General features: G+C 39.1%; 1 protein-coding gene and 1 long non-coding RNA gene across 3 annotated transcripts in view; one reads left to right on the forward strand and one right to left on the reverse strand.

Moving 5' to 3' along the window:
* LOC104871009 overlaps positions 1–8413 on the forward strand; it is a 16582-nt gene extending 8169 nt beyond the window's left edge. Inside the window, exons 2-4 of the long non-coding RNA XR_782699.3 lie at positions 5719–5913; positions 7712–7902; positions 8334–8413. This is a non-coding gene — a long non-coding RNA (uncharacterized LOC104871009). The remainder of the gene's footprint in view (positions 1–5718; positions 5914–7711; positions 7903–8333) is intronic.
* Col3a1 (collagen type III alpha 1 chain) overlaps positions 2223–22553 on the reverse strand; it is a 41986-nt gene continuing 21655 nt past the window's right edge. For both annotated transcript variants that reach the window (XM_010636825.2, XM_010636824.2), the window contains exons 14-51: positions 22195–22239; positions 21788–21841; positions 21282–21380; positions 20675–20719; positions 20448–20546; positions 20213–20266; positions 19982–20089; positions 19711–19764; positions 19059–19157; positions 18692–18745; positions 18443–18541; positions 18014–18067; positions 17848–17901; positions 17481–17534; positions 16879–16932; positions 16543–16587; positions 15814–15912; positions 15530–15637; positions 15252–15305; positions 13215–13268; positions 13045–13098; positions 12339–12392; positions 11564–11671; positions 11256–11309; positions 10934–10987; positions 10625–10786; positions 10402–10509; positions 9340–9447; positions 8494–8547; positions 8305–8412; positions 7794–7847; positions 7289–7396; positions 6961–7014; positions 6756–6863; positions 5614–5908; positions 4482–4669; positions 3897–4139; positions 2223–3168 (exon numbers count right to left, since the gene is read on the reverse strand). In XM_010636825.2, coding sequence (XP_010635127.1) covers positions 3022–3168; positions 3897–4139; positions 4482–4669; positions 5614–5908; positions 6756–6863; positions 6961–7014; positions 7289–7396; positions 7794–7847; positions 8305–8412; positions 8494–8547; positions 9340–9447; positions 10402–10509; positions 10625–10786; positions 10934–10987; positions 11256–11309; positions 11564–11671; positions 12339–12392; positions 13045–13098; positions 13215–13268; positions 15252–15305; positions 15530–15637; positions 15814–15912; positions 16543–16587; positions 16879–16932; positions 17481–17534; positions 17848–17901; positions 18014–18067; positions 18443–18541; positions 18692–18745; positions 19059–19157; positions 19711–19764; positions 19982–20089; positions 20213–20266; positions 20448–20546; positions 20675–20719; positions 21282–21380; positions 21788–21841; positions 22195–22239 — 3447 coding nt within the window. In that variant the 3' untranslated portion in view covers positions 2223–3021. The remainder of the gene's footprint in view (positions 3169–3896; positions 4140–4481; positions 4670–5613; positions 5909–6755; positions 6864–6960; positions 7015–7288; positions 7397–7793; positions 7848–8304; positions 8413–8493; positions 8548–9339; positions 9448–10401; positions 10510–10624; positions 10787–10933; positions 10988–11255; positions 11310–11563; positions 11672–12338; positions 12393–13044; positions 13099–13214; positions 13269–15251; positions 15306–15529; positions 15638–15813; positions 15913–16542; positions 16588–16878; positions 16933–17480; positions 17535–17847; positions 17902–18013; positions 18068–18442; positions 18542–18691; positions 18746–19058; positions 19158–19710; positions 19765–19981; positions 20090–20212; positions 20267–20447; positions 20547–20674; positions 20720–21281; positions 21381–21787; positions 21842–22194; positions 22240–22553) is intronic.

Below are 22553 nucleotides of genomic sequence, written 5' to 3' on the forward strand. Positions count from 1 at the left end.
TTTTTTTTTTTCGCATCACTATCACAACAGATAGAAAAATGCCTCCCTAAATACGTCTACATTCTAATTCCTGAAACCTGAAGCAAGAAGCAATTAAGGTTGCAGATAGGATTGAGGTTGCCTATCTGATGATCTTGAAATGGGGAGATTATTTAGAATATCCACTGGGTTCCCCGTTATCATAAAGGTCCTTATCAATAAAAGGCAGGAGAAATCAGTGTCAGAGTGAAAAAGGTTTCCGCAAATTTCACAGGCTCTGCTGAGGGAAGTGGCTCTTGAATTTAGGGAATCCAGATGGCCTCTGGGAAAAGGACGCAGCACAGTTCCTTCTGACAATCTCTTAAAAAGAACATGACCTCTCTTGGCCTCTCAGCTTTTGACCTCCAGAAATGTAAAACAAGTTTGTGGTAATTGCTACAGGCATAATGTGAAACTGATACAACCATCTTCAGACTGAAATTTTGCAGGTGTGTGTTGCTGATTTACATAGAGGGCTAAGCCCAAACTCAATGAGAGACTGGGAAAGCCAGTGTCTTTGTGGCTTCTGATTTTCAACAGGGCTCATTGGACCATAAATTCCTTGTGGTAAAATAGGGTTTTAGCAACTAAATAACGAATGGGCAAGAAATACGAAATTAACTCTATTAATTAAACTGAATAATATGCATCAATATTGTACAGTGTGTTAAATAAATATTAAAATTGACTGCTTTGTATGACATATTAACTTAACAATATGGAGGGCAAACTTTTATATTTAATATGCTTCTTTTTGTGTAAAATAAAATTTCAACATAATTTGGGAATTTATGCTTTTGGCTCTCTCTCTCATATGTATATATGTAAGTGTGCCTGTAATTCAGATGCATTTAGAATTTTATGTGAGTATAATATTATAATATAATGTAAAATGAACACATACTATTTTCAAGAAGGTCAAACATTACTGAAAATGTACACCAGAGTCTGTTAACACAGACGATTTTGGTTGAAACATAAGTGGACCAAGACCTGATGTTTGCATGATGCAACTTTTGATTTGGAAAGCATTATTTTCATATCCATATGGAGTGAAAACATTTCAAAATTTAAAGCCAAGTATACAAGGCTACTATTTTTGTTAGTGGTAACTAAACTACATAAGAAATTTTCAGTAAAGAATAGACTGACCCAAGAGATCAGTGTAGCAGTGTGAACACAAAGATGGTAGAAAATGCCTTATTGTAATTATTTTAAATATTTTTAGAATGTATTTTATTCTTAATTAGCAAAAAACTATATATACTTAGCATGTAGGATGTGATAGTTTGAAATAGGTATACATTTTGAGTGGCTCACAAGTTAAAATTAATATATGCCTCACTTCACATACTCAGTTTGTGTGGGGAGGACAAGAACAAATCTATTCTTTTAAAAATTTTCAAAAGTATGTAATATATTGCTATTAACTATAGCCTCCACTTTGCAAAATAGATCTCTTGAATTTATTTGTTACTTAACTGAAATTCTTTGACCAAAATGTCCTCATTTCATTCCACCCACAGACACTAGTAAGCAATATATCAGCTCTTTTCTCTGCTAAACTTTTCTAGATACAGCAGATAGGTAAAATCATGAGGCATTGATGTTCTTAATATTAGTATGTTTTACTGATCTATCTTACTTTTTTTTTTGTACCAGGGATCGAACTTGGGTCCTTGCACTTGCGAGGCAGGCACTGGAACCACTGAGCTAAATCCCCAGCTGATCTATCTTACTTTTGATAAATTATCAGCATCTTCTTTTCTAACTACTCCCCTTTGGAAGACACCCTTTTTATTACTTTACCATGCCCAGGGACTGACCATTTCAACCAGAATGATCTCTGTTTCCCATATGCCTCCAGGGTTCCTCTGCAACTCTGTAGGATTTCCTACAGAGCATTTTCTCTACTCTGAACCTATGTTATATTGCTTCATATTATTAACCTAAAGAGTTAGAATTTAATCTACTTTTTCATGAAAATCATGAGTTTCTGGGTAAAGACATGTATTTGTCAAATCCATGAACAGGGACGAAAACCAGGAATGTTTCTTATGATGTTTTATTATGGGTGTCTGAAAGAAAAAGAAAGATCAACAACCACATACAAGTTTACAAAAGAAAGTTTCAAACATTCTCTGTGTTGTTGTGACAAATGCAGCCCCGTAATTGGTTTTATATTAGTGATTTTTTTTTTTTACAAGATGAAGGGCATGCCCCTGTGGTATGTCAACTAATCTTTCTAAGAGGAGACAGATAGATACTGTGCATATGGTTTGAAAGCAGATCAACAATTCTGATCCAGAATTTTAAAAGTGAAAGTACATTAGCACCATAACATGTGTCATTAAAGCCTTCCCAAATATTTGTGATCTTTACCAGCGATGACTAGAAAAGAGAGAAGCACCTTTAAAAGTAGCTGGTATCAATGAATAGAATAATGGTGGCTTTAAAATATTACTCTAAATCACTGTACTACACTATATTTTTATCAGTATCTTAGAAAATTAACAAATGACGTCACAAGCTTTGCCCGCTTATGCTTTTGTTTGGTCTTCTGGAACTTACAGAATTTATGTTTCTGACCATTTGAGGTAGTTTAAATAGGGAGGTCTTTTCTGATTTCCTGTTTGACTGCTTCAGAAAGAAAGATTAATTTTTACTGGTGAGCATAGTCTTTGCTCCACAGATGGGCTAGGATTCAAAGAATGTAACACAGTGTTATTGTAAGAGTGTTGAAGTTTATTTATTATAGCACCATTGAGACATTTTGAAGTTGGAATTGGTAAAAAAATAAAACAAAAAGCATTTGAACTGTATTTGGTGGAACAGAAAAAACACACATACTTTCTTATGTCTGTCAAATTATTCTTTTTCCAAAAATTTTGGAAATAAATAACTGGAATTAAGTTGGTCACCTGCACTGGTTGACAAGATCAGAACAAGAGGAACACATATGGAATGTGGAATTATTTCAGGGGGTTTCAGACAGAGTTTGGTTTATAAAAAGCAAACAGGGCCAACGTCCACACCAAATTCTTGATCAGGACCACCGATATCATAGGGTGCAATATCTACAATCGGCAGTCTCATGGCCTTGCGTGTTCGGTATTCGAAGACTGTTTTGCTCCATTCCCCAGTGTGTTTCTGTATAAAAGAGGAAAGAGTTTAAGTTATAATGACATTACAATTTCTTACACAGTTCCTCTGACTGATTGAGCTGGAAAACTTTTCTGCTGTAAGGGAGTTCTCAGTGTACCATGTTACCTCCCATACATGAGACCACTCTATTTCAAGTTATAATCCTTCCCATTGTCAATCAAAAGCCTTGTCAGACCTGAAGTCTCCCTAGCAGGGAGACTGCCACACTCCCATGAGGCCTGGTTCTGGTCTATGCTACCAGAGAGATAGTTGGGTTATTAAGAGGTGGCTTAAGTCACTCACTGGACTTTGCTAACATTAGCAGTGGGCTCCCGCTTTGTTCACAGAAGGAAATAACAAAGGACAGACTCAAAGTCAACCTTTAAAATTTTATACAAAGTGTAGATATTAGATTAAGTTCATATGATACATATTATGCAGACTATACATGATAAAATTAATCTTAAAGGCATGTCCAGTTAATCTGATAAAGATGATGTTATGGGTTTAAATTTTGATTACTTTCAACTAATTTCCTTCTACAAGTTAAGATGTATTCAATTTTTGTAGTAGTTCACTTTCCCTGAAATGAATCTGTAAATATTACATAATTTACAACAAATGCCATCTTTTGTTCACCTGCTTATTTTTATTTCTTCTTTCCAAAATAAAATGATAAGACTAGATTTGCTTAGTGTATCATGACCTTTGCTTATAAATGTGATGTTACTTACAGTGCAACCATCTTCTAGAACTGTGTATGTGAATTTGCTGTTTCCTTCAGCCTTGAATTCGCCTTCATTTGACCCCATGAATTTCAGGGCTTTCTTTACATTCCCACTGGCCTGATCCATGTATGCAATGCTGTTCTTGCAGTGGTATGTAATGTTCTGGGAGGCCCGGCTGGAGAGAAGTCGGAGGTGTGCCAACTGGACCTCGAGCACATCTTCAGGAAGTTCGGGATTGCCATAGCCAAACTGTGAGAGGAAAACAAATAAGACTGATCAAACTTGCAGCTTCATACAAGGGCTTCATGGAGCGTTAGTGTGGGCATTGAACACACACTGTTCTTACATATTCTACAGTTGTATATTTTTGTTGTGTGGCAGAGCAAAGGTCTTCAGGAGTAAAAGAAAGGTGTTTGCTTGCAAAGCAACTCAATCTAGTTTAGCTCTTACTGAGAGGGAGGTTATGAAAGCAAGTCACTTGAATATATAAAGTCACTTGGGCTCTTCTGTGTATTAGTTAACTTAAGCTTTGTGATCAACAGATAGGAGGAACAAAAAAATGTCAGTTAAGTATGGCATGTCCTTTCGTACCTCAAAACCACCATCCATGGACCCTCCAAACCAAACATGTTTCTTCTCAGCACCAGAATCTCTCCACCAGTTTTTCAGTGGCACTGAAGAAGGACTGGCACTTACGCACGTTTCCCCAGTTTCCATATTACAGAAAACTTTGATAGCATCCATCTTACAGCCCTGGTTAGGATCGACCCAATATTCTCCTGAAGAATCACAATGAAGGAACAGAGGGCGCTGGTTAGAAAGTCCGGTAAGGAAAGGGACCAGAATGAATGCTGTTGTTTATCAAATAAGGCATTCATCATGTTGACCACTAGCATCTTGTATGTAGGGCCTATAGAGAAACATTTACATTGATCCTGCAGGTTCTAACTATAAAAACACTGACATAAAACGTAACATTTTGGTTTTAAATAACGATGACATACTAAGAACTTCTGGTTGGTGTATAGTATTTGGTGAAATTTCCTCATTTGAAAGGGATCAACAAACAGTTAATGTAACTTAATATAAACTAGTTGTCTAAGCCAGATCTGTGTCAAAACACCTAAACCCAATTGATGGCTATTTTAATTAATTTGTAGAAATGACTCTGAGGAAATACAATGCTCCATGTCAAGATATTTGAAAGCTTAAGATAATTTCGCTTTTCAACAGTAATTAACCCACTGTATATGCAAAATCTTAAACTATTACAATAGTCTACTCAGTTCTATGTAGTATTCTGAAATTTTGTTTCTAAATTTGAAAATTTTAATAATTAGATTTATTATAATAGATTCAAGTGTCATAATACAATTACAATAAAATTATGTCTTCTTAATCCTAGAACACAATGATGAAAATCATTTTGCTACATCAGTTGTGATGTTCAGGAATAGCAAACTACTATTGTATTAACATTCTGACGAGTGTCCTTAGATTTTCCTGTACTTAAAATATTTTGTAGTTATTTACATTACACTGTATATCTGCAAAGATTTTTAAAAATTAAATTCAATTTAAAATTAAATTCTATGAACATTATCTAAATACTATCTTGATTTCAAATTATTTCCGATTTACAGTGAAAGTTTTTCCACCAATCCCTAATACAAGCTGCTTTCCTATAACTTGTGGGCACACTCTTAGAGATTCTCATACATACCACTCTTAAGTTCAGGGTGGCACATTTTCAGGTCTCTGCAGTTCCTAGCAGGATTTTTGTGGGAACCATCAGGACTAATGAGGCTTTCTATTTGTCCATTAACAGATTTGAGTGAAGACATTATCTCTTCAGTGTTGATTTTAAAATCCATTGGTTCATCTCCATAATATGGTGCAAAGCCAGCAGATTTTTCACCACCTCCAATCCCAGCGATGGCAGCAGCACCACCACAGCAAGGACCAGGGGCACCGGGGGGTCCAGGAGGACCTGGTTGTCCTGGGTGGCCTGGGGAACCCTAAGGTAGGAGCGATACACATCACTGAAATATGGTCTTGTTTGATCTCCCATGAAAGACTATGCTACTAGTCCAAGGAAATGCATTAAAAACAATGCATATATTGTGTGACTATTTATTATCAAAGTTCACTTGGCTACCTTTGCAGCCATGTGAGAACCCATGAGTAATGACCATAGTTTGTTGTCAGGAAAACATTGTTCCACTTTGTAAGAAACAGTACTGTGTGTCACATTTTATGATAGCATTCTTTCTGTATAAATGTTGTAAGTAAACAGCCCGTGATGTACAACTCGAACGTTGACATGACAGAGGAGATAAAATGAGGGAACTGGACTCTGGCCCCCAATTTGCAGTTAACTTTGTATCTTTGGGCTGATGACTTATTTGTGTTTTAACAGTCACTTGTGGAACGTGTAGAGATGATAGCTGTTGTTGCACTTACCCCAGACATAGGGGATAGGGATCCACTAGGAATGATGGTATCAGTAGCGATACAGGAATCATGGGAGTTATTTGCAAAGTAAATAAAATGCAAATTGTTATGATTATCGAAGCCTTAAGAACTTGGGTCTGAGATCAGCACCGATTTGGGTCATTAAGCAGACATCATCAGCTTGATACGACAGCTATCAAACTATAGAAAAAATTTCTTCCTGGTATAGTGTGGTGAGAAATGTCTTAATTGTGGGCCAGAATGTTTTTTTTTTAAGTCACTGTTCATTTTCTAAATAAAATTATTACACTGTATCTAACTCAGTGTCTCAGTTAAAAATACTGTACAGTATTTCTGAAAATTTGACGAGTATAGAGAATTAAATCTGCCTATGTATAAGTGGTGTCTCACCTCAGACCCTCGTTCACCTCTGTTGCCTCGAGGCCCTGGTGGCCCAATGGGACCAGGATGTCCACTTGTTCCATCTTTGCCAGGAGGCCCGTTGGGTCCAACAGGTCCCTAAGAAATGATCATGATATTGTAATTCTAGAATATTTTCTTGTAGTGCAAACATTATAGAAATGTGAATCTTCCAGTGTATATCTGTGGTACTCACTCGAGGGCCAGCAGGTCCTGGGCTACCAACAGCACCCTGGTGACCAGCAGCACCCTGAAAAGAAAAGAAGGATAAGTACAGGTGAAGACCTTAAAAGGGCTTAGGAAACTATGCTCCTTATCTATCAGGAAATGTCGTGATCATGATTTTCTCTTGTTTCAGTTCCTTCATTTTGCCATGCCACTATTTCACATAAGTTCTTGGATTCATTTTTCCTATCTTCCAGCACAGACTTTTAGAGATGGAAAGTTTTCTACTAATAGTCTCTAAAAATCATCTTGCCCAGCAGGTAAAGTGAGGGAGAATTTCTAACAATGGATGAACTTACGGGAGAGCCAGGGGGGCCTGGATTGCCGGGGAATCCTCGATGTCCTTTGATGCCATTAGAACCACGTTCACCAGTTTCACCTTTGTCACCACGTGGGCCTTGAGGACCCTTCAAATACACAATTCAAATTAATGCCATACACTCAGACATACTGGAAAGATGAAATGGCATTTATAATGACTCAATCTATTTTATGACATTGTATTACCTAGAAATCGCCATTAATAGACACTTCATACATGAAGCAATAACGATCATTTCTGGATTGTTTTAATTTTGGAATGTTAATCCTACAGAATCCAAATAATTGATGCTTATGTTCTTGGCGCCAAGGAATTTTTAGTACCAGAGTTGCTTTCAGTATCATCAAAGAAGAGATTACATTTGTGCCGTAGTTACAAATTTTGTCATTGTCTTTTCCAGAACATGACAGAAAAGATAATATTTCCTGCACTATACAATGAATTCAAATAAAAAAAAAAACAAAAAACAAAAAACAACTTACAGGAGCACCTCGGGCACCAGCAGGACCAGGAGAACCAGCAGGACCAGAAGGGCCCTAAGAGGAAACAAATCAGTGAGCAAATACACAGGGAACTGTCTATGTTTATTGAGTAAGTTTTGTTTTTAAATGTTACTAATTTCATTGAGATGGGACTAACAGCATGCACGGTATTATTGGAAGTTATTCTTGCTTTGCCCTTACGTCTTTAAAAGCAGGGGTAGATAGGAGAGCTGAACAAAGTTTCTGTTAATTCAGCTTTGCCTTTACCCAGGAAATAGGTAGTTGGCCTTTTTAATACTGCTTGGGGTTTTAGTAATGAATTCTTCATTGACAATTGCTAGAAATGCCTGGGGTACCTTCATTAGCATGCTTGTTTACAGGATGCCTTGCATAAAAACTGTAAGAGGGCTGATAATTGGGTCGGCAGATTTGACAATCTATCTTCTCCCTACAAAACTCTTCACGGAGGGAAATAGACAAGTAAAGAGAGGCAGTGTTTACTGGAACTCACCGTTTCTCCTCTGTCACCACTCTTTCCAGCAGGACCCACAGGACCAGCGGGGCCTGGATGACCAGGTGCACCAGGGGCCCCAGGAGAGCCATTTTCACCACGATCACCCTGGAAACAAATTCACAGATCCCAAATATGAAAACAGCAATAAATTGCTTCACTAAATTCTTGTGCACGTATTTGTTATACCTTGCCACCAGGAGATCCATCTCTGCCTGGCTGACCATCTGATCCAGGGTTTCCCTGATTTAAAAGAAAAAGGAGGAAGTGAGTCAAGTTTCTTGAAGTCCTTCGAATACTATGTAAGACATTCATTCTTAGGGCCGGGGATTTAGCTCAGTGGCCATGCCTGCCTCACAAGCGCAAGGTAGAGAGTTCAATCCCCAGTACCAAAAAAAAAAAAAGGACATTCATTATTATCAAGGGGGGTGAAAATAGATTTGGGGGACAAGAAATCTTAGACAATTATAATGGGATTTGGTTCCTCAAAAAGCCGCAAGACCCAAAGAGATACATGGCACATCTGTAGTACTAAATTTACAAGGTGGGATGATCAGAAAAAAAGTCTAAGAAGAGGGGCCTAATAAATAAGTTTTGGGTAACAGACACCTTGGAACTGATAATGGAAATCTACATCCAATTAGCTCTGTAAATTTGTAGAATTAGCTTTGTCAATATAAAATATTACTTTTAAAATGAAAAAGAAGCAATCAAAGACTAATCACAGAAAATTATAAAATATTTTCATTCAGGAAAATTTGTAAATAAGAGCTTTCTGCACTACTTTGTTTCCTAATTTAGAGACCATATTTTCCCCCTAATATTATTTGTTGGATAAATCTCAATGGCCATAGGCCTTTTAGGTTATTTATTGTACATTGCAAGAGAAAAATATCTCTTATCGAGGAAGAAAGTGAACTTGGCTATGTGGTCATATTTATCCTCTTAGACATTAAAGCTCCATTTGACCTATCCTTAAATAAATTACTAAATTTTCCCTACCTAGTTAAATATTGCCTAAGAATTGTCACTTACGTCTCTTCCAGGTTCACCAGCAGTACCAGCCAGGCCAGGGAGACCCTGCGGTCCAGGAGGTCCACGTTCACCGTTGTGGCCACTGGCTCCTGGCTTCCCACTTTCACCCTACACACAAAGGGATAAGAGGCATTTTAATTTAATTAAGATCAGTTTATAGTGTTATCAGCTCTCTACATTTCTTAGGAAAAAATCTTGTTTTGCTCAATTTCTTTTAAAGTTTTTTTTTTCTTTTCCTTTCTTTTTTTTCATAAAACCATGTGCGCCATACACAGGAAAAAAGTTGAGAGGTGGTGAGCATCTTACATTTTCCCACTTGATTGGTGAGTTAGGCTGCCAGGGCATGACTAATTACATTGCTTATCTTAGTCAGAATCCATTGTAACACCAGTTGCCTAGATAGAGATATTGCAAGAAAGAATAATGCTGATCCCCATGAAACTATAGTGCCCATTAAAATTTGGTTTTACTAAACACTTGTCTCTGTACGAAGCATATACACTGGATACATTTAATGTTAAATGTCAATTTCAACACAGTATCTATTACTTGGCATGTTTTGAAAGAAGAGTTGAAGGTATTGTGTTGTGAGCCCTAATAACTATGGACCGTTATTGCCCTAATGACTGCACGTGTCTTTTAGATCCTAAGCACTAGAACACCATGTAATGCTAGAGAGAGAAAATCACAAGTGCAAAAGGGCCAGAGTAGAAGGATCATTTGAACCAGTTAAAGGCTTTCATAGGTTTGTACTGTAGCGTGAATTTCCCTTTCAAGATCAATAGTCAAACAACTGAATAATGTTCTGTTCCTAACAGAGGTGCTAGAGAGATGGCAAGATGATTTTTCTGTGACATTAATTTGGTTACTTGCACTCAAGATTTTTATGTTCTGGGACCATTTAATAAAATGTTTGTTTTTGCCAGACTACAAATATAAAAGAAAATCACCCTTTCAATAATTTGTACCTATGAAGAGAACCTCTCCATTTCTGATGTGGCCAAGTGACTGCTGAATGCTGTGAAAGGAAGCGAGAGTCCAGGGAAGAAAGACCACACTCACCTTGATACCCTGAGGCCCAGGGCTTCCCCGAGGGCCTGGCATGCCTGGTGGTCCTGCAAGACCCCGTGCTCCGGTGATCCCTGCGAGTCCGAGCGGGCCTGGGGCTCCCTGTTAGGAAGATGATGAAGACTCAGCTCGGCCTTACACCACTACGCCTCCCTCTGCTGATTCTGGAGGAAAGCAAAATAGCATCGTCACTCAAAAGAGCCACGAAGCCACTCACCGGAGGGCCTTGGGCGCCGGGTGGCCCCTTCTCTCCTGGCTGGCCAGCATCACCTTTTGGTCCAGACACTCCGGGATTTCCAGGAGAACCTGTGTTACCTGCGGGACCCGGGGGCCCATCCTTGCCTGGAGCACCGCTTGTACCAGGGGGTCCTGGGTTCCCCTGCATAGAATTGTTAGCAATTTAAATATTTGTTTTGAAAAAAAAAATAAATGTTTTATTCCTTCTTTTACCTAAGTTTTTCAGTGTACAGATAAATGTATCTTCTTTTTAAAATACGTAAGGAAGCATACTTCAAAAATAACTTACATTATTGCCTGGAGGACCAGGAAGACCACGAGCACCAGGAAAGCCAGCAGCACCCTGTGAATTAACAGAGAATTTTGAGTTTCACAACCAGAACAAGTAGCTATGCACTACAAACAAATATAAAGTCTAAGAAATGTGACAGCACCTGAATTCTCCCTTGAAGTCATTTTTGGTTTGCTTGGTTACGTCAGTCACATATAACTCATCAATGACCACGACGTGGCTATCTTATACTCAGTGGCTCTGGTATCTCTAGGGCAGTTTTCTACAGGTTGATATCTATGAATGTTTTTCAGTAACAGCTCAGAGGCTCAATACTTACAGGACCACCAGGACTGCCACGTTCACCCTTGACACCTTGGGGACCAGGAGGACCCTGAGTGAAATGAAAGGAAAAACAAGATTATTAAATATAACACTTTGACAGATGCATGAAGCCTCTGAAAACCAGTAACTTCACGAAGAGTTTGAGTGTTATCATGGGTAGACTTCTGGGACCAAGTTTCAAACTTAGGAGTTGTACTCCCATGAAGATTATACTCTTTTACCACGGCAGGCTTTGTCTGTGAAAGATTAAATTAATGATAAACCCATGTGCTTTGCGCCAGCAGCCTTAGGGAGAGTACTCACGGAAGGGCCAGAACCTCCAGGGGGTCCAGCAATTCCAGGAGCTCCGCCTTCTCCTTTCTCACCAGGGGCTCCTCTTTCTCCCTTAGCCCCAGGCTCACCATTTTGTCCCTGCACGCAGAAACAGAGACAACCTGTTGGCTGGCTTCCTCACAATATCGGCCTTATGGTTTGCTTTAGACGAAAGACTCCTTCAGATGGAAAGGTATTGAAATAAGCTAAGAAGAGAAAGCTCTCTGAGGTCCTGCTAATACAAAGTTAATCAAAGCATCTCCATGATAGAAGAAAAAAATATGGAAAAACGTAAGGTATATGTTATTTGACATTAGAGAGGTTTTCTAAACATTGTGTATTCGAAAAGGAATATTGGCAAACTCTTGAGAACAACTGGATTGAGAGCAAATTTCAATATCATTGATAACGAATAACTTTAAAAATATTCAGTGATTTTAAATGAAGGGCAATGCTATAGCCTTGTTATCTGGGTATAAAGTTAGAACAGGCATTCTTTACTTCCATTTTTAAAAGAGCAAAGGTAGGAATGAGCGAAAAATAAGGGTAAAATAGCTTTACTGGGAATAAGTAACTTAAGAAAGAGTGAAACAGGGCTCAGTGGTTCTGCCACCTGCCTTGCAAGCACAAGTTCCTGAGTTCGATCGCCAGTACCCGCCCCCAAAAAGAAAGAGTAAAACAGGAACTTGACATATATTTCTGCTAGAGTTCAGCAAGAGGGTACTTATAGGCCGTGGGACATGCACGTGTAAATGTTCTCACTTACAGGAGCACCAGGAAAACCAGCAGGTCCTGGGGGCCCTTGTTCACCTCTTTCGCCCTGAGGAGAACAACACACTGGTTAGCCTCAGGAAGACGTGTCCCAAGGGAATGCACACTGTCCCTATCATGTTATCTTTCCTGTAATCAGAAAATGGGCAGTGCAAAGATGACTAGCACAGTTTCACTGTAATGTAGAAGGTAGATGCCTTCTGTCTCTGGCTATGTTATTCTCAAGAAAACATAGTTTGAAAATGTTGAACTATTTAATGCATTTAGTCATATAACTTCTAAAGTTGTAACTATCTTAAATATGGTAAAATGGTTATTGGAAAAGTCCATTGATTGATTTAAAACACTTGCTAGATGTCTTTCTTGAGTCTTAAAGTCCAGAGGTAGATAATTTGGATCTAAAAGGCACCTCTGGAAATGAACTTGTAGGCTTGAGAAATATTCATTTACAGGTGTCTATTATTGTGCAACTTTTATGTTTTTTCAGTAGTTACACAGGAAAGAAGGCATGGTTTAAAATGTTGTTTTGTGAATTTTAGGTTTAAGGGATTTAACACTCCCTTGCATGTCACACGTTCCTAAAGATAAAACTCTGACATTGAGGCTCTGGTTCCTGGGGTGGAATTGCTGTAAAGAGTATCACAAGTAACTAGTGCCTGTGTAGGGTTAAAAATGATGTCGAAAAGGTCTTTAACACTTACAGAGCCACCACGAGGTCCAGCTATGCCTGGAAGTCCAGGAGCACCACTTTCACCCTGAGAAAAAGGAAAACAAACAAATAACAAAAATTCCAATCACAAACACACACACACACACTTTTTTTTTTTTTTTTTTTTTTTTTTTTTTGCTCACAAATGGTGCTATTTGTTACCTTATCTCCAGGCTGACCAGCTGGGCCAGGAGGACCAATAGGACCAGTAGGACCCTAGAGAAAATAGAAACATACTTTTTGAAATTTGAAGAAAGTACCATCATTTCTCACATTAATCAAACAGAGGCTATATAGGCCTATTGTCCCTCTAGTAAAGTAGATAATATGATTTGTTTCATTGCTGAATGTTATACTAATCACTTGGTGTATAAGTACTGGAGATGTTAGTAGACACAAGATTTTACAGCAATGACTCAGAAGAAAATAAATAGTATTTAGTGATGGTTTATTGATTAATTCATTTGGATCTATATAATAGAAGATAAATGGGATAAAATAAAATAAAAAGAGCTTATTGTAATATCTTTAAAATTAAAGTAAATTCCTTCATTCAAATGGTTGATAATGTACATTTACTCAAAATGTTATTATGAACACACACACAAAAAAAGAAATTAAAAAAAAAAGGTCGGGGATTTAGCTCAGTGGTTCTGCCGCCTGCCTTGCAAGCACAAGGACCTGAGTTCGATCCCTGGTACCAAAAAAGAAAAAAAGAAAGAAAGAAATTTAAAAAATGTTATGATGCATATTAAACTTTTTAAATAAAACATTCAAATATTAGTTTATCTAAATTACATAAATAAAATATTCAAATTTTTTTGAGTCTTGTTCTATGTTGGGTTCAAATGATCCTCCTGCCTTAGCCTTTAGAACGAGGCTTACCCATCTAGGTGTCAAATAGGTAACAACCACTTACCTATCTAGTCTGTCAAAAGTGAAATATTTCTTTTCTTTTCTTTTCTTTTTTTTTTGGTACCAGAGATTGAACTTAGGACCTTTCGCTTGCAAGGAGGGCGTCGTACCACTGAGCTAAATCTTTGGCTCTCTGAAATTTCTTAAGATAACTAAAATAGATATAATACCCATATTAAGATAACTATAATAATGTAAGACCTATGAGATGACTTAATTTAAACAACCATGTTATTTAGGTCTTTTTAATGCTCCAAAAGTGTTAAAGTACAGTGTAACCTATGAATCTTTTTTGTAAAAGAATAAATGTTGAAATGAAGGACTTTCTATAGCACAGCTAAATTATGTCTGCAATTTGCTGCAGCCATAGAGGATGCTAATGTCAAAAGAATATATTATAATGACATTTGTGTTATTTGTTTGAACATTTTGTTTTGACAAAGATTCACAGGAAGTCTCAAGGAAATGTACAGGAAAATTCTGTGCATCTTTCTCTCAAACTCTTCCCACGTTAACATCTAGCAAAACTATACTATAATATCAAAACTAAGAAATTGACATTTGAGCAATCCACACAGATTTAAACCATTATATGTACACTTGTGTGTATGTGTGTGTGTTTCTACAATTTCATCACCCGTGCAGCCAGGCATGACCAGGGCCACAATCAAGATGCCCAAACACAATCGTCTTGATGTTCTTCTCTCTTGTCACTTCCTCATAGCCCTAGCCACCCCCCAGCCTCCCATCCCCAACTCCTGGAGGCCTTTAATGTATTTTCCATCTCTTTTTAAATTATGTTTTGCAATGATTATTACAGGGATGGATTCATGTGGTATCATCCTTTGGAGATCGACTTTTCTTTTCATGGCTGGGTGTCTCTGAGATTTGTTTCAATTGTATGCATCACAAGTTCATTCTTTTTATTGCTCAGTACTTTTTCTATGATGTAAATATGCCACAGATCTATCATGTTATTTTTAAGTGTAACAATGCACAGCAATGTCGACTGTCTCAATTTTTAGTGACTCATGGCCCCAACTTGTGATTTTTATTGTATGTTTGAGGCTTTTCCATTCTTAGGTCTCCATGAAACTGCCAGGTACTGATAGATATAAAGCAGTAATTTATGTACTCACAATTCATGTGGGTCTTTTTAATGCCCACAAAATGGTAAAGTATGGTCTAATTTCTCCTGAGTAGTTTTTGAAGAAATGTTGCCGTGCAGGACTCTCACACATGGAATGAGCTCTGCCCCTGCTTCCGCCAAGCCTGAACACTCACCCTGGGACCGTCTTTCCCGGGGGCACCGTCTGCACCTGCACCGCCTGGTTCACCCTGTCAAACGAGAGGGGAGGTCAGTGGGGAGATTGCAGAGAAGTGCAGCAGCTGAGCCCTCCACGTCCTCACATGAGCTTTAGATGTTCTGCTTGGTAGGTGCCGCAGGAATCCCTCTCAAATTTCACTTACTATGAGATAACGTTAATTTCGCAAGTAGATGGATTGATATCAATCTATAAGGTCTGTTTTTCTTGCATAATTAAGAGGAAGTAAGCCAGTACCTTTTCACCTTTTGGACCAGAACCTCCAGGGCCTCCTCTTTCTCCAGGCATGCCTTGCAGACCAGGACTACCAGCAGCACCAGGTGGCCCAGGGGGACCAGCAGGGCCCTGAAATCAAGGCAGCGATAGTAAATAACAAGAGGGAAATAGGGTGTGTTTTCCAGAGTCAAGGACAATGGAGGTGAACCTATGGCACATGTGCTACAACTGGTGGTTTGTTCTCACTGAACGCTCTAAAAGCTTTGCCATCACTGGTTTAGGAGAATTGAATTCTGAGGAGTTACCTTTCCACCTTCAGGACCGGGGGGACCAACTCCTCCTCTAACACCTGGGGTCCCTGCCAATCCAGGAGGTCCACGTTCACCAGGGGCACCAGAGTCTCCCTGCCATTGGAAAGTGTGATATCCATGTTAGAAAATCCAGTGCTAAAGATAAAGCAAAACCCACTGCAAATCATGTAAGTCGGATGTCAACTCTTAACTTGTGTTTTTGAGCAGTTTGGAAAATTTTATACTAATAACCATTTGATCAGTTGTGTAGGGGCTGCAAACATAAAAGAGTCTAGAGGAAATTCAGGGACATGGGTCTAAGTATTAGTTATCTTTGAAATTTATTTTACTATTATTATATTACTTGCAACTCACATTTTAAAAGTTCTTCTACAAAATAGTTTCCCTCTATATATTATTGCATCCACAAAGGCAACTTAAAAAAATTCTTCTACCAAAAGAATTTTCCTATAGGAAACAATACATTGGCAATATTTTCCTTCTAAAATTTCAAGTCCATGACTGGTTCTGTGGTGCTTATTAATTTTAGAGAATTATACATTCCAGATGGAACAAGCTTATTGTAGGGGAAATGTCTTGAGTTTTCCTAAATGGATTCATCGAACTCTCACATTGTTGCTTTTCTTAAGAAACATGACTCTAGCTTGATATACCATAAAATACATCACTCATCAGTTGCTCTGTAACATGTTGGAAAAAGTAGAGGAAAATGTGAAATATTACCTTGCCTCCGGGAGTTCCAGGCGCACCAACATCACCCTTGGGACCCTAGGAGGTGGGCATTGCATGATTAGGCTGATAGCAGAAAGCACAACATAAACTTCAGCAGCAGACACGTCTCACTTGTTTCCATAGATAACAACTGTTCCAGCCTTGAAGGTGGGTACCGTTTCCTTAGGTCCTTTCTAAGGAAATTCAAAGTCTCTGGGGAACTACCTTGGAAAACTAAATGTCAAAATTCAGATATGGTAGCCTGCACGCCTTCAGAAGTCAATAGTTGCGAGATGATTGCTATGTATTCCTGGGCTTCTGAATTCTGAAAGATGAAAGGCAACTTACTGCATCACCGGGTTTTCCATTTTCTCCTGGGGGGCCAGCAGTACCAGGCAAGCCCTGTGGAAAATCACATTGATAGGGCGTTGTCACTTCAAACACTGCTAATGGGAAAGCGTCTCACATTTAAATACATTTCTGAAACATTAAAAGTGGCTTTCACAGCCTTTTTAGAAATAGAATATGTGTGCTACTCAAAGCCCGTGACAGACTTATGCTGATCATAGTCTATACACTATGTTCATTACTTTTTTCTTTTGTTTTAGAAAAATGTGTTGCCAAAATGGAAAGGTGAATTTAGCTGTAGGAATTTATATTATAATGAAAAAAAGAAGTATGAGCATATAGAACTATATGAGTTAAATTTTTAAGAATAATTTAATGTGTATATCCCAGAATAAGCCTTGAAGATGTGACTATCTGTTAATACCAATTGACATTTCAATGTTAGTTACACAAATCCACAAATTAAATTAAAGGTGAATTGTAATGTATTAGAGTCACCACAATTAACTGCCAATTTGCTCAACACTATAAAAGGGGAGGTAAACAATCATCTGATCACCCACTAAAGGCAAATACCTAGTGACATTTAAAGAAGTTCTTACCTGTAATCCTTGGGGGCCAGGTGGTCCCGAGTCTCCCTTGTCACCAGAGGGCCCCTGTGTAGAAAAACATAATGATATATTCCATGACAAAATGCCATTCCATAGCTAGTCTGCAGCAGACTTCGCCGAAGGCCCATGTCTTAGTTTAGAAAGTAAGGATGTAAAGAGAGGAGACAGTCTGTGCTGTGTAAGGACTCAAATCACGCAGGTGCAAAACCTGTGTCAGAAGTTACCTAGATTACTACATAAGCAACTACCTCATTGCTACGGTAGCTACAAGGACACAGTGCTGGGGATGATATAATTTCTATACCCTGCCCTTGCCCAGTGCTCCCCTCATTTCCACCTCAAATTTGAGGATACTTACAGTAGGGCCTGGGGGACCCTGAGGTCCAGTTTCACCATTCTTTCCAGGAGGGCCCTAAAAACAACAGTTATTAGGAAGAAGAGTTAATATCAATGATAGACGTCTTGAGTCCTGGTATTAATGCAGCTGTTAGAAGCCTGGAAATGAGTAGATGCAGGCTACATACCGGAAGTCCAGGCCCTCCAGGGCCACCTCGTTCTCCGTTCTTCCCAGGAGCACCCTAGAGAACAAGAGGCCAGGATTTATCAATACTGACCAAAAAATAGCATCATAGGGATATTACTCCCTTCTATTTTTGATCTGCCTCTTTCATGTGCACACACACACACACACACACACACACATACACAAACACAGCACTAACATACATGCACTTATAACCAAGTACACATTTGGCTTCCTTCCTACATGTTATTTTATCTGCAGATCCTTTTCCCCGTTTCAAGAGGAGGATGAATTTTGACCATCTCTGAGCCATCTTAATGGAAGTTAAAAGGTCATGTATTTCTTTTTCATGTTTGATGTTTCTTAGTGGTATACATTTGCAATTCATATTTGTTGTATATTTCTTGAAGACATTAATGAAAGAACTCACATCATTTCCTTTAGGACCAGGGAAACCCATGACACCAGGCTGACCTCGGGGACCGGATGGCCCGGGTGGACCAGGGCGACCACTTTCTCCTTGACTTCCCTAATGAGCAAAACCATTATATTAACGAAGGTTTCATAAATCACTGAGCAAAATCTACAAGGCATACAGACAGATATTCAGTGCTATGCCAAAATATGCATTTTCTTGTTTTATTATATTTGTAAAATGGCATTTTAAAAATGTACATACGGGAGGCCCTGGTTTGCCATCATTGCCTGGTCCCCCGGGGCTTCCAGGAGCACCCTAAATGAAAGATCGATTGTCAGGTGATTTAAAATGATAATTTTAAAAAACAAAATGCTTTACTGGTACAGTTCTGAGATTTCCACTTACTATGTAGCTCTGTGTCTGTACACTTTCCTCTCTGTCTATAAAGCACCTATGACAATTCTATTTTATGATCTTCCCTGATCTACCCTGGCTTGTTTGCTTAAAAGAAGATTGTTTTGCTTTGACTTGAGCCCTATGAAAGGCACAGTCTGGCTTAAGATATCTTGATTTGTCTTGCCTTCTTCTTACCGCATTAAAGCATCACTCGGACCAATGTTTTCCATACCCTCATTCCTGGAGTTCCAGGGGCACCATCTCTGCCAGGTTCTCCAGCCCCTCCTCTAGGTCCCGCAGGGCCTGGGCCACCACGCTCCCCACCGGGACCCTACAGGGTCAAATAAACAAGAAAACCTTTAAAAGGGCCTTCATTCACTAGATATCAATAACATTTAGGTTGTAGCTATAGAATTTATTTGGTCTCTTACAGCTGACATTTTCTATGTAAAATAGTAGTTATCTTGAACTGAATTGCCATATTTTAAACAAAAATTTGCGGAACTATGGTGAACATCATTCTGAAAACAAACAATATTTGTTGGGCTTGATATATTTCTATGCTTTTAAAGTCAACTATATTTGATGGCATGAAATCACATTGCATGTCATTGAAGAGTTTCAAAGAACTTTCAGGTATTTTAGTTTGTCCTATTTTTGCAATAATGTTAAGGGATCAAGCCTACAGATACGTTAAAGGATCTCATAGAGATTAAATGATTTGCTTCCATTAAAAAGCAAGGAAAAACGGCTAAGCAGGGATTAATATCATTGTTTTACAATAAACATTATTTTAACGCAAATATATTTCATGATATATTTATGCAGAAGAAACACTGTTTCTAATATTAGTTTCTAGGATAGTAGAAACTGAAGTTATCTACCTTTTCTCCTGCAAGACCGGGAGGTCCGGCAGGTCCTCGGAATCCCGGAGCACCCTGGAAATAATGAAAGTCAAATATTTCAGTACAAAGCCCTGAAACTTTTCATAGCTCCCGGGTGGTTATATATTCAGTGTCATGTCATAAAACAAACGATTTTACCTCTGTGTGGGGTCAGACCCTAGAGGAAGCCATGTTTGCCTCACCCTGAAGGCCAGATTTCATCTGGGTGGGGTCCCGCCTTTCGGCGAGGTGCGTGCAAGAACATACGTACCCTTTCTCCTGCAGCGCCTGGCAGTCCGTTTGCGCCGGGTTCTCCAGGGGATCCGTCTTTGCCATCTTCACCCTTAGTTCCTGGAATACCTGGGGAGCCAGCTTCACCCTGCAAAGTGACGATATATAAAGGAATTACAACTAAACTTCGTTGCTAAGTTTTTAACTATTAGCTTTCTAATTAGGTTGCAGTTTTCTAAGAAACCATCAAATCTGCCGGGGCGGAACTTACACGTTCACCGCGCGCTCCAGGCTCCCCTTTCGCACCGTTCTTACCAGGTTCACCCTAAAGATAATCAAAACTGTAGTTTGCAAACGGGAAGGACTCGACTAACAAAGTCATCACTGGCAAGACACAATTCACATATGTTCAACTGAGGAGGAGCAGAACACGTTTGAAACGAACATTTTTGCTGTGGGAGTTAAATCCACAACTTTCTGGTGATGAAGAGAAACAGGCGACTTACCGGACTACCTCGCTGTCCAGGGGCACCATTCGTACCAGGTGGTCCTGCAGGGCCCCGGGCTCCCATCAGCCCAGGAGCTCCGGGAATACCGGCGGGACCCTGGGAACAACCAAGGAACATTTAGCCAAGCTGGAACTTTCCTTCCTGAGCATCTCACTTAGACATCACCAATCCAACGTGTGTGGAGGATTCGAGGGTGGAGTATGTCGGGGGTAGGGAGGGCTTACCATTTCTCCTTTACCGCCAGGGCTGCCATTAGTCCCAGGGGGGCCCTACGAGACACACACACACACACACACACACACACACACACACACACACACGAGAGAGAGAGAGGCCATATTAATAACGATACAAATGGTGCCTGCATGGATGGCATTTTCTATTTGCTTATAAAACATATTGAGAGGCATTGAGCCTTAGAGAGATGTGCTCACATCATACAATGTAAAGAAAGAGATATGGTTTAAATAAATTAGAGATCATACTCACTTGGTGCAGATTATTAAATTAAAAATAGGACAAGTTTTGGGTTTTGTGACTTTGCTGAATTGCTTTTGACTGAGGATTAATTTAGGGCACATTCTTCAAAATATCAGGAGAATGCTATCCGGCCTCTGTTCTGCTTTATAGAAACAGAGTAGATTTAAGGATAGCACAATCCCTAAAGCTATCGTTGCACTACTAGTGAAATCAGTACTTGTCACAGTAGAGCCATTGTAGAGAATTAAACTACGCTTTTTAGAGAAGCTGCCTTAACTGGCAGCACCACTGAAGCCCACGCTGTGTGAAGCAAGCTGCGCTCTTCTCTTAATGGCCGCATCTGCAACTTACAGGAGGACCCTGAGCACCAGCATGTCCCTGAGGTCCAGGTTCTCCTCTTGCTCCTGGGGCTCCGCTTGAACCAGGGGAGCCTGCAGGTCCAACTTCACCCTAAGGGAGAAATTCGAAGCACTGTAGCGGATTTTCCTGGACACTTTTGGTCACCTAGTCCACCCATCATCTATTTAAACATCTCCTAAAAGCTGTAGTACTGCGATACACTGAAGCTAAATCAGAGAATCGCTCATTATAAAGACAGAGAAATGGTCAACACGTGTAAGACTATGTTATATATGTTTTCCAGAAAGAGTCCGCAAAAAGAAAGAAGGCATCGGAAGAGACATCAGGAGATAATGTTTTGGGGAAAAACTTCCTTTTGAATCAAGAAAGTGGCTTTAAAAGTCCATGGGCAAAGGATACCCGTTGGAATGGTTAAGAAATCTTTTGCAATAGCAATCCTGTGCTTTTTTGTTGTCGCTGAGATACTTTTATATTCTTCTCTACAAGCACACGCTTACCTTAGCACCAGGAGATCCAGGGAATCCTGCGGTTCCAGGAGGACCAGGGGGGCCCTGAAAACATTCAATACAATTTCAAGGGCTCTTAAGTAAATGAAATCTAACACTTCCAGCAAAAAACAAGTGAGTACACTCAGATAAAATACAGGAGAGTCCTATGCATATAAAAGTAGTATTCATCCTGAACGTTACAGTAACTATGCAGAGGAACAACATTCTAAAATATGTAGATGTTCATATATAGTTTCTAGTACTGAGTCAGTAACAAAATACTTTTTATTTTTTAGTTAAAAAAATAGTCATCTAGAGCTACTATATGCATTAGGCAGATATATCATAAATCAACCTGCAATCTAGAGTTTCACATTGCCCCTGAACAAATCAGGGAGAGATGCAAAGTTGCTCACCGGCTGGCCGTCGCTGCCTCGAGCACCGTCGTTACCTCGAGACCCCTAAAAGGAGAGTTGGTGTCAAGCATCTTTTTTTTTCCCTCATTGAGTCTATTGGTACATTCTAGGAATACAGCACAGTTACATTCATCACTGGGATCTTGTACCTTTGCATGACAGGTCTTGGTTCTCATTTTTTTCCCTAACCCATGCCCTCCTTTCACCCCCTCCTCCCTTCCCTATTTACAAATACTTTATTTCCTTACTTCCAAATTCATGGTATTCACAAATAACATGGTGACTGAAGTCCAAATTCCAGTGAGTTGAGTTTTCATTGAATAATTGAAAATGTGCTTACTAATTATATATATATATAT

Source organism: Fukomys damarensis, unplaced genomic scaffold, assembly GCF_012274545.1.
Source record: "Fukomys damarensis isolate Sample0158 unplaced genomic scaffold, DMR_v1.0_HiC HiC_scaffold_26, whole genome shotgun sequence".
NCBI lineage: Eukaryota > Metazoa > Chordata > Mammalia > Rodentia > Bathyergidae > Fukomys > Fukomys damarensis.